General features: G+C 45.0%; 1 protein-coding gene across 13 annotated transcripts in view; it reads left to right on the top strand.

Annotated features, from left to right (window-relative positions):
• MYO9A (myosin IXA) overlaps positions 1–15,301 on the top strand; it is a 156,162-nt gene that overhangs the window by 17,599 nt on the left and 123,262 nt on the right. For 11 of the 13 annotated variants that reach the window (XM_015872538.2, XM_015872539.2, XM_015872535.2 and 8 more), the window contains exon 2: positions 10,748–11,669. In XM_015872538.2, the coding sequence (XP_015728024.1) occupies positions 10,827–11,669 (843 nt within the window). In that variant the 5' untranslated portion in view covers positions 10,748–10,826. Of the gene's footprint in view, positions 1–5,129; positions 5,518–7,175; positions 7,326–10,747; positions 11,670–15,301 lie in introns of those variants that run through there. The other 2 variants (XM_015872532.2, XM_015872531.2) reach the window with 2 other exon arrangements.

Raw genomic sequence — 15,301 nt, 5'->3', positions numbered from 1 at the left:
GCTTGGTTTTGGGGGTCAGAAAACAAGTTTTATGAGTAATTTAGAAATTTGTGGGTACTATCTGGTTGCTCTCTGCTTATAGAAGTCCTAATAATCAGAAAGGTAAGGTCAGCAAACTTAAAGGAATGTGTTTATACGCAGTTGTTAATTCAACAAATCTGCAGTAGTCTTTTACTTACTGGTGTAAGTAATTACGTATGTTTGACAGCTGAAAGTAACAGTTGGTTGATGATTTAGAAACATTCAAAACCAAAACATCCTGGGGGAAGCTTTGGATCCATTGCAAATATCAAAGAAAAGTGATCTGCAAGGTGGAAGAGAGCTTTGTCCTGCGTTTGGCACCCCCAGAGCAGCTAACAGTGCGGGATAAGCGCGATTATCCACCGACTGCAATTAGGACAAATGCCGCCGCCGAAGCGGCTTTGGGAGCCACTGGGCGGTAAATGCAGGAGCAGATGTCCAAGGAGCCCTTCTGCAGAGCTCGCTGAGCACAGCTCTTTGTCCCCGTGGTGTTTCTGCTCAGATAATCTGCTATTCTGCCATCTTTGAGATTCAGATACTCTTCTGTTGCTGCCTCGTCTAATTTCTGAAGTCACCTGAGAATGTTTGACCTTTCATGGTGCAGGCTGCATGAGCCGTGTGCTCTGTTTTCCATTTGCTTTAATGTCCTTTTTGAGGATAGATCAGGTCAGAATTTCATGTTCCTGGCTGAGGATGAATCTGTTCAGTTACTGGATAGGGTGCGGTGGGGTGGAAAAGCGTGTCTTCTGCTGTGGTTTTTAGTGTTGCTAATGAAAAAATATTCCTTCCAATGGAAAGAAGTAGTTGTTACCCTCCCACTTCCCTTGCGCCCTCTTATTCTGGATGAAAAATTGCCTTCTGAAGACCAGGATGACACGTGGAAGCTTAAAGCAGTCAGGCTGGGAGGAGAAAGCGAATAGTTTGTGCTGGTTTCAATTGAATCCGCTTGGTTCAATTTGTGCCTACTGAAGCATGGAAACTCCATTGCCAACTTGTGAATATTGCTATTTTTTGTTGCTTGATCTTTAGAGAAATCAGATCTCCAGCTTCCGCGTGAGAGAGAAGGGCTTTTTCAGTTGCTCTTATTTTTCAGAGAACACGGTGAGACTGAGGCCGTTACCTCCATCAGATTCATTCTTACCTTGTGGGACTTTGTGATTTTTCCAGAACCCAGAACGTACTTCTGAATTTTATTTATTAAATAGCTGCATTCCACTGCTGGCATCACTTACGCTTAGGCCCAGCTTGGCCATTTAAGGCAAACGCTGATCTCCAAGTGCAGAGATGAAGTTACGAGCTGAGCCACGGCACTGTTTGTGGCTGTTGCCCAGAAGGAGAAGGTCCGGATGCTTTCTTCCTAATGTCTCTTGGTGATGTATCATTAGCAAAAGGTGTGTGAATGCCAGTAAACCTCCCAGTCTGGAATAAGCCAGAGGGCTTGCGTCCTAAAGTACACATTTTACGATGGCTGTGTCACAACCTGTGCTGTAGGTACTTGATCATTTGTGGCTTTTCTCATTGAGAAGGTGATTTCTATCACGGTGCTTCACTGGTGGATGCATCAGTTCCCCGGTACCAGTCCTGCTGAATTCCTGCAGCCTATCTTTTCCATCTCAGAAAGCAGTAACTCGATAACCTTGAGGGGAGGCCGACCTGCAGCTCGACCAGGCCTTGGAGTTCCCGTTGCAAGTTCCACTCCTCGCTTGGCCGCGGGTTTGCCTTGCAGAGCTGGCGGTGTTTTGTTTGGATGGCGTGGCTGATCTCCGTCAGGCCATCCACAGCACTTGGCCTCTCAAAACAAACACCACGCACATGTCGGAATTTTTCCTTTTCCTGCTCTTTTTTTTTTTTTTTTTTTTTTAACAATAAAGTCTTTTTCTGTGATGTTCTGATGCCTTGGTTTTAACCAAACAAATCAGCAGTGAGCCTTAGTATGTCCTATCTTGCTGAGAGTAACAACCTAGCTAATTAAAACTCTGAATTATATGAGCCTTTTCTGTGGGCTCGCAGGGTGGCTGACCTCATCAGGATTCTGCAGTTTCTGAGCAGAGCCCTGGTTGGCCAAATGTGGATCGATGCAGGGTTATTTTGGAGATGGTGAGAGCAGCGGGATCAGTGCAGTGCTTGTTCCTGTCTGTTATCTGCAGCAGCAGCTGTGTGCTGGCTGCTTGGTGACATCTCTAGGTGTGTTTTTGATCACAAGGCTCATTTCTGTTTTCTTGTTCCCTAACAGCTTTTGCTGTCTCTTAGCTTGCTGTGCCTCAGCACCAACGAGTTAATCTGCTGTCTGCTGGCATCGCCCGGAGTGTGCACGCTTGGAGGAGCCTGTCTTCTCATGCATTAGTCTGTTACATCCATTTCTCAACAAGCAACTGTATTTTCACTCTGTATGAAAATACAAGCAGCAGAGGTGGAAACTTTCGCAGTGCTGCCATCACCGGTGTGCCTCTGTTTGTTAAAAGTAGCACTAATTCCCCGAAATAGCTGCAAAAGGCAGATGTTATGCATTATTACATAGTTGGCTATCTCCCCTCTTTTATTCTTCCTTTAGATATTCATGTTCTCAAAGAATTCCAAAGCTTGTGTTCTCAGGTGTCTGACAGTAACTATTTTTAGTGAAGCTGTTGTCTATAATTCAAGGTATTTTCAGTATTTGTGTTGGGAGAAGGTTTTGTTTTTAGTTTCATGTTCCCGTGCATTCACAATACTCATCTTCACATTCAAAAGACACTCTCATGTTATGGCACTTCAGTGACAGCCTAATTCTGAGATTGAGTACATTGTTGTGTGGTTAGCTGAAATACAGCAATCTATCTGTGCCCCGGCTTTGTAAATTATCATCATCTGTGGGATGAGTATTTTTTTTCCTGGATGTGGCCTTTAGAGGCAGAACTCGGGTTTTTCATGTATTAGTTGCTGTATTAGTCTTGTTAAAAACATGATTCACCCTGCTTGTTTGTTTTGAGCTAACGGAGCAGATCTGGCAGTTTAATATTCCTTCTCCTGACAGCATGTTTCTGAATGCTTTACTTCTAAAATATGAATGCAGTGCTTCTAAAAGTTATGCATGTTGGTGGTGGTGAGGAAGGAGGAGGACTTGGAGGACCTCGTTTGATGTCCCACTCTCTCTGCTTTGTTTGGTTAAGATTGGATGATGTGGTAGTGTTAAAAAAATAGCAACTTATTTTCCTCTTGGTTCTTACACTGTAGCTGCTGGCTGCCATGCACTGAGCTGCTGAGCTCCAGGATGGGACGGATGTGCTGGGACAACGTGTGGTGCTCTCTCTTGCATAATGCAAAACTTCAGTCCAGCCAGGGGCAGCTGCTTGTCTTCTGGCGAGGCTGCGGTTATTGCTGCCGAGGGCTGACTTTCATTTGCTGCAGTAGAGATTATCGTCTATTGGGAAATGATTTCATTGGCAGATTGTGGATGGGAAGGTGGAACAAGCAGAAGTGGCAATAGGAAGGCAGAGGCCGGGCGCTCAGCAGTGAGCTCTGGGCTGCCTCCATTCCCAGTGCAATGGAAATGCATTGGAGGAGATTTGGAGGATTTGGAAAGAACCTGGATGGATGGTGTCCAAGCCTTGTTGATTTGTATTTCGGAAGTGAAAGTTAGAGCAGAAGAAATTGCTGCTTGGAAATGACATTTGCAAGAGTGCTTGGAGAAGAGAGAAAATAAATGTGGTGGCTGCTGGGATTTGCTGATGGCTTAAGCTGAAGGTCTTTGGTGCCTCAGCGCCCATGGCTCAAATCAGAGACAGATGGAACAGAAAAGGCGTTTTTGTGTGCTTTGTTTTTTTTTTTTAAAGCTCTATATATTTAAACTGCTGTTTATTAGAAGGTGTATTTTACCTAAAATGTTTCCAAACCAAACAAACAAAAATCATGGCGTATACTCAATGAGAGCTGCACTTTAGTTCCAATCTTGGAGTGTGCATTAGCAGGATGTATTCCATCAGCAGGAGAGTTGGAGGTGTCTCCTTTGCTGAAGAGCAAGCTGAGGGTTTCTGCATTGATGAGTCTCTGGGAGTAATTTTTGTGCAGTGAAGTAAAATTGAGTTAGGAAGGCTGGAGTATTTTATTGGAATAAGGCTGATAGCTAAAAAGAGTTTCCCGTGAAGAAGTTGTAAAACCATCCCCTTTTCAGCATTGGTTGCAGTCCTTCATGTTCTGCAACGTGAGGGATGAGACCATCAGTCATGAAGTTTCTCCAGCACTGATGCACTTAATCTTGGCTCTGAGGTCAGGTTGTGTTACCTCCTGCCAGGTAACATCAACGCCCTTAAGATCTTCCAGGGAAGAGAAAACCAAACACCCTGTTCCTCAAGCTATTGCAGTGGTGCTGTTCAAGAATGGTAAATTATTTCTTGAGACCAGCATATAGAAATCTGCTTTTTTTTTCTTTTTCTTTTTTTTTTTCTTTTTTTCCCTGCCATTTATTTCAGTAATCTTGTGAAATGTTCTAATGCAGTGTTGCAGTGACATTTAGCTACTAGTGTAATAGGAACAGGGATGTCTGCAGCTCAGTCAGGGGCTCAGAGCCCTGCCCAGCTTGGCCTTCAGTGTCTCCAGGGATGGGGGAAGGAATAGGAAGATGCTGTGTTTGTAGTTCATAGTTGTTCAGCAAATAATTCTGGGATCTGTGATGGCTGTGTTAAAGGGGAGCATTAGCATGATTCTTTTGATTTTATCCTTTATTTTTTATTGGCTACACTTTCTAGCCCCTGATGTATTTTGGGTTTTCTGCTTCTGAAGACCAGACCCGCTCTGTCTTTTCATTTGTGATTGCTCTAATTTAAATTTACAAGATAAACTGTAGGATTACACAGAAAACTAACTAAAAGGCTATTGACTTTCATAAGCTAGGAAGCTCTGCGGAAGAAGGACCCAGGGAGCAGTTGCAGAGCATGGTGCCCAATGCTGGCTCAGTCAGCAGAGCTTCCAGTGCTGATGCTCACGTGCTAAGTACCCAGCACTTTGTGTCCTTACTCACTCTGATGTGATTTCCTAAATGAAGCAGAGGAAGGGGAGCGTGGTGAGTATCAGCCGGAAGGTGCTAACTGCTGGGTGTGTGCCATGAGAAAGCAGCCTATTTTAGAGCATGGAATTTCAGGAGCACTGTAGCATTTCCAGGAACCAGGCTGCAGTGACTCAGTTTAGGAACCGAAGAAAGAGGAACAGCTGCGGCCGATGGTGACATGCTTTGTTTGCACCACACTTCTCGCCTCCCAGCATCATGCAGAAAGCCTGTGACGGAAGAAGAGATGGAAATCACTTCTCTCATTCAGTTTCCTCCATCACAAGACCTCAGCATGCCTTCCTGAGGGCCCTTTTTGCTCCGTGTTAGCGGGCCTTCATCTCTGCCTACTGCAGCTTCTCCAGTGAGCGAGGCAGGAACCCTGCAGACAAGAGCTTCATTCACAGCGTGGCTGTGATTAATTCCTTGAACACTGATTCATTCTCTGCACAGAAGGTGCTTTGACCTTAAGGGGAAGAGTAAGTGATTGTGATATTATTCATGCCTTAAGTCAGCTCCCTGTTCACAGGAGCCATTTTCAACGGCCTGTAGGAACTGTTTTGCAACGGTTTTTCCTGTGATTTTTTTTTATTTTTTCCCCTTTTTGTTTTGTCTTAGATAAAAGTTCTGCTGCAGCCCAACAGATTTCCATGCAGTACGTCAGTAAGAGGGTGGTTAAGGGGTAGCAGTGTCCTAGCCCTGCTTGCAGCTGCTGGGAGAGGGGATGTTGAGCAGCATTCATAGCTCTTGGACCGCAGCGGAATAGCAAAACCTCAAAATGTGGGGTAATTCCAGGCTTTGGAATCATCTGCTGAGGTATTTGGTGTATCCGCAGGCCTCTTAAATAGGAAGAATTGTAAGATTCTAGCATGATAAACAGAGTGCACCTCAGAAAGAGAAGAAAGGCCTACATTGCACAGCAAGGCAAGTGCTGCTGTCGTGGTGAGGCTGCCATGCAACAAGCTGGAGTGTGGGTCTGGATGTTTAGGGCATAGTCAAGATGCTGATAGAAGTGATGAACGACAGTATAAAACTAAGGAAAAACAAGGCTGAGATGACATCTCTCCATCTTCACATCCATGGAAAAGCCAACAAGCTTAGGGGAACTTATGAAGTGTTCTCATCCTACTTCAGGTTACACTCATCCTGGGCAACTGAGTCTTTGGGAACTGGTTACATGGTTTCAGCTGTGTATCCACAGCTTCTTATTTCCTATTCCGGGCAGTTACTGAGGGGCTCTGTGTACTCTGACTCCAAAGGTGTGGTGGTGGGGCTGACCTCTAATTGTAGAGATACTTTCACTGCCTTCCCCTCTCCCCTTACCAGAGGGATGGTGCTTAGCACTGGATGAGCACATGCTTTTTTTTCTATCACAAGAAGAAGAGGAAAACCAGGATAAGCAAAGAGAAAGGCCATTAAAAGAGGAGGATTAGCATTGTGCCAATGTCTGAATGAACCGGTTTGTTAAACTTCATGCAGTAATCACATTCTGGGTGACTGAAACCTTGCACATTTGTATAGATATTTTTGTTCATAAATTAAGGAAATTACCCTTATCTTTCTCCTCCCTGTGCAAGGAGACACTTGGCATCATGGTGGGCTCTTCTGCCTTTCCTGAACACCATAGTTTTGACGGTATCAGCTGTCACAGCTGTGTCAGTCCAGTACCAGCTCGCTGTTGGGGGCTGCTCTGTCTTCCTTCTGCTGCTGCCAAAGAGAAGTTCAGAGAGCTCCTATGCCAGTAAGTTCAGATTGAGCAGTGCATCCCGTTTCAATTGGCTGTCTCAGATTAAGATGTCTGCTTGAGGAGTTTCTATTGCACGTGGTCTGTGTTCTGGTGCAGGGGTGCAGCTCGAACAGCCAAGGCTTTGCAGTTGTCTCAGGGTTAGGAAGGGGAAGCAAGTTACTCTGTTTTTATAGTTACTCCTCAGCGTTACTGTAAATGAATTTTGCTTCCAGAACTGCCCCTCTAGCAGCCTCAGCACTGACACTGCTCTCTTCTCTTTCCAGTCCTCCAGTATTTGGCAAGTCCTGGCCATGATTTCAAGCTTTAGCTGTCTCGGATTATTTATAGCGGGTACTGATGCTTCCAGTGGACAGCTTATTTTGGCCTTTTGCCACGTGCTGCTTACATTGTCCCTGAAAAGGAAAACACTGAGACATGTCTTTCTGTGCAGAAAAGCAGGAAATAGCACAACTGAAGGCCTGCACTTGTGCTCTTTGTGGTGATACTTGATCACAGAGGCTCCGGGCTCCTTTTCTCCCCATTTTTTGGACTTTCCCAAAGGTAATGCAACCATTCTCATTCATGCAATGTTGCTTATAGAATAAAACTTGCTTCAGAATGTGCTCCTCGATACAAAAGCACTCCCAGTATACTGCTGTATATCTGTTTCCTTTAAGAAAGTATGCTTGCTACCAGTGTTTAACTGCCTTAAACTTTAACCACATTATGGTCAACTAATAAAGGATTGCCTGTAGTGTAGACATACACCACCACTTACAAACTCAGCATATACTCAAAGCCCAGTTGACCATCATAATTTAAATACATGTTTTCTTTCAGCCAGCTGTTTGGCCGGTTATTGTTGTGATTTTTGTGTGGGAGCCTCCGCGCCTAGTAAATAGGAATTTGCTTTGTAATGCAAGAGGGTACAAGGCTTAGTTTGCAGCCTCACTCTTGGGGGATGCTGTTTTGTATGTGCTGAAACTCACTGCCCATGTGAGGTGTGTTAGATGTTGAGCAGAGCCAGGCTCCTGTCCATCGGTGGCTGGGAGACCACAGGCAATTACCTTGATTAACATTTCTCTGACCCAGCGTAATGCTCCAAGACATGTTTAATGTCATTAAGAGTAAATCACGTAGTGAGCCTTGCAGGGATTTATACGGCTCAAATTAACACCTCTGCACTTTCTCACCTCACCAAATTTCAGTGTGCTCGATGGAAGCGCCTGGCGTTGGCGTGCTGTGGAAGGCTGGTGCTTGGCTCTGCCTTCAGGCAGTCACGGAGCTGTTTGGGTGCAGGTGATGTTTGCTGTGCTGCTGAGGCCATGTAGAATCGGCTTCTATCGGGAAGAAAAAGAACATTCTGGGGAGAGGGGCAGGCTGCTTTATGGAGCTTGTGAGTGTGTAGGGGAAGGAGGAGGCAGCGTGGAAGGTGGTTTTGCTGGAAGCGATTGGCTTAAAGTATTGTTTGCAGCTCTCACGTGAGTCAGCAGCCTTTGATAGGCTCAGATAACTTGAATAAAAATAGCTGTCCGTCTGGTGGTAAGCTTTGAAGGAAAGTCTCGATGAGGAAATACTGAGCTGAAGTGTTTTTTCCTCCTTAAAGAGAAGCTGATACTGGAGGCTTGGAGCTGGACAAAGAAAGCCCAACGCAGCGCAGAGCTGATGTCATCCCTGCTGCATCTGTGCTTATCCTAAACCTATAGGAAAGCAGCTGGAGTACTTCCCAGTGCATAATATATGTCCTGCTACCAAGCAGTGCGCCGTGTAGCCATGCCAGATGTATTTCACTGTGACATATTAATTTCTCTGCTTCGCATAGCGTGTGGCTAGGGATAATATACTTCATGAAATATGGGAGTGAGAAACAATACAGCAGTGCATCATAAAATAATGCATTTCATTCGAGGGTATTGGAAACGTGTGTAATGTGTGTAAGAAATTAAATATCCCAGTCTCTAGTGGTGTAGTTCTGAGTACTGATGGTAGTGTTGGGAAAAGCACAAGGATGGGGTGAGTGTTTGGAATTAGAGCCTCTTCCAGTAATGAATCTGGAGCTCAGGTGCACCCCAGACCTAGTGTGGGTTTTGACATTTCTTTTAACCTCATTGAGCATCTTCTTGATGGTAAGCTTTGAAGGAAAGTCTCAATGAGGAATTACTGAGCCAAAGTGTTTTTTCCTTCTTAAAGAGAAGCTGATTCTGGAGGCTTGGAGCTGGATAAAGAAAGCCCAGCGCAATCTTCTTCATGCTCAGTGAAAAGCTCAGCGTGAGCCTGGATGTCACACAAACCTTCATCTGTATGAAATTTCACCTCTCTTCTATCTCTATAGTGGAATTGCATGAAGATCTTTGAGGAGAGTTTTGAGTTTGTTGTGGCTTGATGGGGGGCCTGAGAACCTCTTGCTCTGGAATGGCATTTATTTGGGGCCAGTGGCGGGGTATCTTGTCTTCCTGGGAATTAAGTTTGAGAATTTATCTATATTTGTTGTTTCAGCACCAGAGGTTTGAGTTTCATGGGTTTTAGGCAGTGCGAGAGAAATAAGAAGGGATCGCATGAGTGAATGGGCTGTGATGTGTTAAATCTGCTGTTGATGTGGACATGTTGGGGAAGGTGGACTTGGTGGATGCAGAAGTGCTACTGATAGAGCCCTAATGGGTTGGAAGAAAAAGGATTGTATCCACTGCTGTGGGGTGATGGATCTGGGGCAGGGACCAGGTTCCCAGGAGAGATGAGTGGTCATTTTGCCTTAATGCAAAGCAGCTAAGATTTGAGAGTGTCATGCACCCTAACAACACACACTAATTAATAAATAAATTAAATAAATCACTATTTGGTGATTTATATCACAGTCTGGATTTCAGAGCAGCAGTAGGAGTGGGTAAAAGGAATCAATTCAAGATCCTCATCCTGTTAGTGCTGCAGCAAAGCATCAGCCTTATCAGCAGTTTCGATTCTTGAACTGGTGCAGGAATTACATCTATTTCCAGTCTGAGACAACTTGAACCTCGTGAGAGCTGAGTCACGGGCAGTTTTTGAACTTGTGACTAGGCAAATAAATCATTGTTTTGAGAGTCATTTTAAATGCTTGTCGGAAGAGCCTTTGAATTGACTGATAAAGCATTTTCTGTTTGGTTGGGACGTGCCCTTAAGGTGGCTCATTAAAGCTTCTTAAGCTGGTGTTTTATGTTCAAGGTAGGATGAGTTCTCTTAGAGGCTCTGTAAAATCCATAGCTTTTGTGCAAAGGGAAGTCAGTGTTGGGAGAACCAAAGTTCTCCAAAGTCATGGTTGGATGATGCTTGCCTCACGTTTGCATGAAACTTGTAAACATAGAAACAGGGGCACTGACTCTCAAGTGAGCTGTTTGGTCATGATACTTGATAAAACTGAGGCACCTTTTGGCATTTGCACTGTCACTGTTGGTTCAGCATGCTGTCTGGTGTGTTATGCCCAAAGGAATGCTTCTTGTGTTGATTTTATTCTCAGTAAAAATGTTAATGGATGGATAACCAGGGGAACTGCTTGCATCTCTGATGCCCCAAGGACAGCCTCCAACGCTAGAGGACATCCCAAGGACAGGGAAAACCTAGTATGTTAGGTGATATGGGTGGCTCTGACTGAGTAGTGGTGAGCCTTAATCATAGAATCATAGACTCATAGAATGGTCTGAGTTGAAAGTGACCACAATGCTCATCTGGTTCCAACTCCCTGCTATGTTCAGGGTCGCCAACTACTGGACCAGGCTGCCCAGAGCCACATCCAGCCTGGCCTTGAATGCCTGCAGGGATGGGGCATCCACAGCCTCCTTGGAGGGTGTCACCACCCTCTGGGTGAAAAGCTTCCTCCTAAGATCCAACCTAAACCTCCCTTGTCTCAGCTTAAAACCTTTCCCCTTGTCCTACTGCTGTACACCCTTGTAAACAGCTGTTACTGTTAAAGTGGTCAGCATTTGAACTTAACCTTTTTTTCCTTCCATTTTCAGTGTTGATAGCATGATGACCTGACAGCGTCCAGGCTCGTCCCAACTATGCAGTGCAGGTACTGATGGGAAAAGATCCAATATGAGTGTGAATGATGTTGGAGGCAGACGACGCTTTGAAGACAGTGAGTACACCTTGCACATCTACCCCGGGAGCATCGCCGAAGGGACGATCTATTGCCCCATCACAGCCCGGAAAACTTCCACTGCTGCCGAGGTGATCGATTCACTCATCAATAAACTCCAGCTCGAGAAAACAAAATGCTACGTTCTCGCAGAAGTGAAGGAGTTTGGTGGGGAGGAATGGATCCTCAACCCCACCGACTGCCCGGTGCAGCGCATGATGCTGTGGCCTCGCATGGCTCTCGAGAACCGAACGAGTGGCGAGGATTACCGCTTCCTCCTGCGGGAGAAGAACCTCGATGGATCCATCCACTACGGCAGCCTGCAGTCCTGGCTGCGGGTGACGGAGGAGCGCCGCAGGATGGTGGAGCGGGGCTTCCTGCCCCAGCCTCAGCAGAAGGACTACGATGACCTGTGTGGTCTGCCTGACCTGAATGAGAAAACACTCCTGGAGAACCTCCGGAACCGCTTTAAGCAAGAGAAAATCTACACCTACGTAGGCAGCATCCTCATAGTTATTAACCCGTTCAAGTTTCTACCTATTTATAACCCTAAGTATGTCAAAATGTACGATAACCACCAGCTGGGCAAGCTGGAGCCCCACATTTATGCTGTGGCGGACGTGGCCTACCACGCCATGCTTCAGCGCAGGAAGAACCAATGCATCGTGATTTCTGGAGAAAGCGGCTCGGGGAAGACACAGAGCACAAACTTTCTGATTCATCACCTCACTGCCCTCAGCCAGAAGGGATTTGCTAGCGGAGTCGAACAGATTATTCTTGGAGCTGGACCAGTGCTTGAGGTAAGATGGAAATGATAGCAGCGTGGAAAGTTTTTCATGGTGTAAAAAAAAAAAAAAGCCCAAGTAGTTGTGGTTTTATTACGAGGCTGTCTGGTAAATGCTGATAATAAAGTGAGTTACAACAGGATGAGCAATGATGGGAGGTTACTACATGATTCAGAAAAGGGAAAAGAATCACAGCAAATGGCTTTGACAAATTCATAAATGCATTTGTTTTCACTCAAGTGTTCCTTCATACCCTTTTGTGAATTGCCAGTAACCTTTATTTTGTCCATTGCAGACTTGATTTCATGACATTGTAGCATATGGGTTTTGTTTTGTTTTTTTTCTATATGCTCCACTGAGCTGGGGGATCAAGAAGAATTTTAATAGCCAAAAGTTTATTTTCTGGTCTTCAGTACCTAGTTTAGCTTATGTGACTGGTTATTTTCTGTGGGCCTTTCTGGTAAGGAAATAAAATAGAATGAACAGTGAGGTTAGCTTTATGGATTTGGAAGGCTAAAGGTGGGATAGAGTAACTCATTCCTTGGTTTGCTTTGAGCCTGTTGTGTAATTTGTTGAAATAGTTTTCGTTAGAATTGTCATTTTTTTTGTTATTTCTGAGTGAACTTTCATCTGTTTGTTTGGGAGTGTCCTAATTCCTGGCTGGTGTCTCGGAATATGTTGGCCATACTTCCTGCAGCAGTGCAAGTGTTCTGGCAGCTGCAGGCAGTGATAGCAGCTCTCCCTGTCTGCATACCATTGGTGAGGACTTGGGCTCCGGGCACTGTGGGCTCGGGAAATCCTGGCTGCTGCTCCTTTTGCTTTTGGGGCAGAACTTTGCATTCCTTTGCTTCGGCAGCTGCGCTTCTCTTGTTGCACTTCAGCTGCCTCCAGGTCGCTCCGAGGTTAGGTTAATCCAGAGTTTCTTCTGGTCCGCCAGTTCTGTTCAGCGTAGTCACAAATCAAGTAGCCTTACAGATAAGATGTGCATACCTCTGATTTTCCTTCACTTCCTGGAATTGCCCTAAAGAGGGATCTGCAAAGAGGGTTGGCTCTGAGGGCTTGGTACCTTGAGAACAGTTGGCAGGTTGGCCTCTTGATTCCTTGTGTTTTTTGTGGCTGCTGGACACCTGTATCATGTTTCCTCTTTCTTCATTCTTTTCCCTTCCTTCAAAAGCCTCCTTGGATCCTCTTGTTCTCCTTCTGTGTATCGAAAATGAAATTACATTTATCTCAGGCTTCCCTTTTAAGAGGCAAGTGCACAGAGACAGACCTGTTGGTGCTTCAGCTTCGGATTCTGAGACCAGAGCACAGCAAATAAGAGAAACTCATTCCAGTTTAGCTCCCTGCATGCTTGCAGAATGCTTCCAGGAGCACAGCCCGTTCCTGGGAATACCTCTGCAGCCAGGCTCACATAGAGGGAGCGGAAGCGTAGCGAGCTCAAGGTTTTCTTCAGCTTTGCTATTTTCCTGCTTTACCTTTTGGAATAGCCCAAGGCTATTGTTTTGGATCTCTTTTCTTGCAGAGGTCATTACAAGATTCCCACCAGCTCTGTCCAAGCTGTGCTTTCCGAGGCAAGCTGTTATTGTCATCTGAATGCTGTGCTGTTGTCCAGAAGCTGGGTGTAGGGGCACTTCCTTCTGACATGCATTTGACTTAAGTCTGAAGTACTTTCCCTAATAGGAGATTCAGTGGGCGAACTTGCTTTGGAGTAGTGCTTTGCAGAGTGGTTATGCAGGGCTGTTTGACTCTGCTGGCTGTCAGATCCAATTGCTTGTGCCTAGTTCTGGCATCGCTAAAATGACGTAATTCTCTGTTCATCTCATGATAAATGGTATTACTTAAATACCACATGTTTTTAAAATAAAGGCAAGATTTGAATTGGTTTGAATAGATGATTTTCTTTACATTTTTCTGTATTGCTTCCAGTTTCCTTATGTCTCCTATTTACCTATGGAAGATGGCATTTTCAGCAGGGTGGCACTAAAGCTGGGTTGCCAGAGAGAAGAACTCCTGCTGTATTTAGTTCCAACACCGAGCTTCTCAGATTCAGGTGTTCTACATGGATATCAGAGGAATAACTGCCTGTGTAGTTCTGTTTCCAATACACTTCATGCTATACCTTAGATGAAAACTTCATTATGCTCAGCTTGATGCTTCATCAGGGATGTGGAGCACATAACTTCGCTGCTTAATTACCATATAGATCATTCCTTTTCATTTAGATGCCAGCCCTGATGTTATTTAAGAAGGCATTGACGAAGCATTCTGTCCCCAATCAGACGCAGGGATGGATTTCTGCTTTTCCTACAGTGTTCCTGGTCCTCATACATTCACCTTCTGGAGCATTCAGCCCCCCTCAGTGGCATCGTTCTCTGTGTCAGTTCAACAAACCCAAATATGCACAGCTTCTAGTCCAAGTGCAATAGGTCAGAACTGCTTGGCCAGAACCATTCAAGCTCCGTATAAGGAGCTGCATGTGAAGCATTCCCTCAGTACCCGTGGATTCTGAGTGCCTGGGGAACAAGTTGCTCTGTTTTCCCGGCTCTGAACCAGCAAACTGGAGCTCCAAAGGATATGCATCTGTCCAAAGGGAGATTTTCAATGGTTCATTATCTCTGCAGCAGGAGAGTTGGTGGGGAGAAGTAATGGGACACACTTTGATTCCCAGATACTTGAGGTGGAATAATTAGCTAAAGCTCAATCGTATAAAAGCATGAGCTTGTCCTAGATTAGCTCTCTCTTTCTTCCATCCAAATAAGAGGTGAAAATACCAACCTGAAGGTGAGATGGGATGATAAATAAGAAGGTGAAGTTAACATTTCAGATAAGCACTGACAGTTCAGGTGCTTATTACTCCTGACGAGTGCTGGATGTTTTTATTGCAAAGGTGCCCTTATGACCTTCTGTTCTGGGGAAAACCAGGAAACCTGGGTCTCCCATCTTTCTTTTTGAAGTCCTGACATAAAGAACGTGGTGCGCGCTGTGACCCACCGTGTTGTTGTTTTTTAGGCAGGTCTTGGTTGTGTTTTGAGGCATCCATGAGTCTTTAAGCTTTTGGGGCGTATCAGTGCTAACTGGTGCAAAATAGCTTTGTAAACAATACACGCTTGTTTTTACAAAGCATTCAATGGAGAAATGCAAGCTGACATCTTTGTGTGAAGGTAACAGCGTTACACACGTTCCTGACAGGTCTCGAGGAGTTGGCATTGGGTTGTTAGGTAACCCATAGCGATCCCAGCATCTGGGGATCTTGTTTGTCACAAGAAGTACTGCATTGCAAACTACAAAAGCCAGACACCTTTTGTAAGCAGCTGTTTGTGTGCATCTTCCGAGCATCCCAGCAGGGATTTCTCAGTTGTTTAAAAATGATAACAACAAAATGCTTCAGCAGTAGGCCAGTGAATGCTGCTGGCTGTGCAATAGGAGCTGTTGCTGTCATTCACCACTGATAGTTGGTGCCAAAAAGAGAGAGGAAGAATTGATGGCTTGAGTTGCTTTTGTTGAACAGTGTTTAGCTTTCTGTAGGAGTGCAGGGCTCTGCAGCTTCTCAGTAGGTGCAGATTTGTGTTGGAATCTTAGGAACAGCACTGCAGCATCTCTTTTTAATTGTAATTGGATTTTGATTTAAACTTCTGTAGCTGTGTTAT

The sequence above is a fragment of the Coturnix japonica genome, chromosome 10 (genome assembly GCF_001577835.2).
Source record: "Coturnix japonica isolate 7356 chromosome 10, Coturnix japonica 2.1, whole genome shotgun sequence".
Lineage (NCBI taxonomy): Eukaryota > Metazoa > Chordata > Aves > Galliformes > Phasianidae > Coturnix > Coturnix japonica.
Note: the sequence above shows the minus strand (reverse complement) of the source record. Positions and strands in the feature narration are given on the sequence as shown.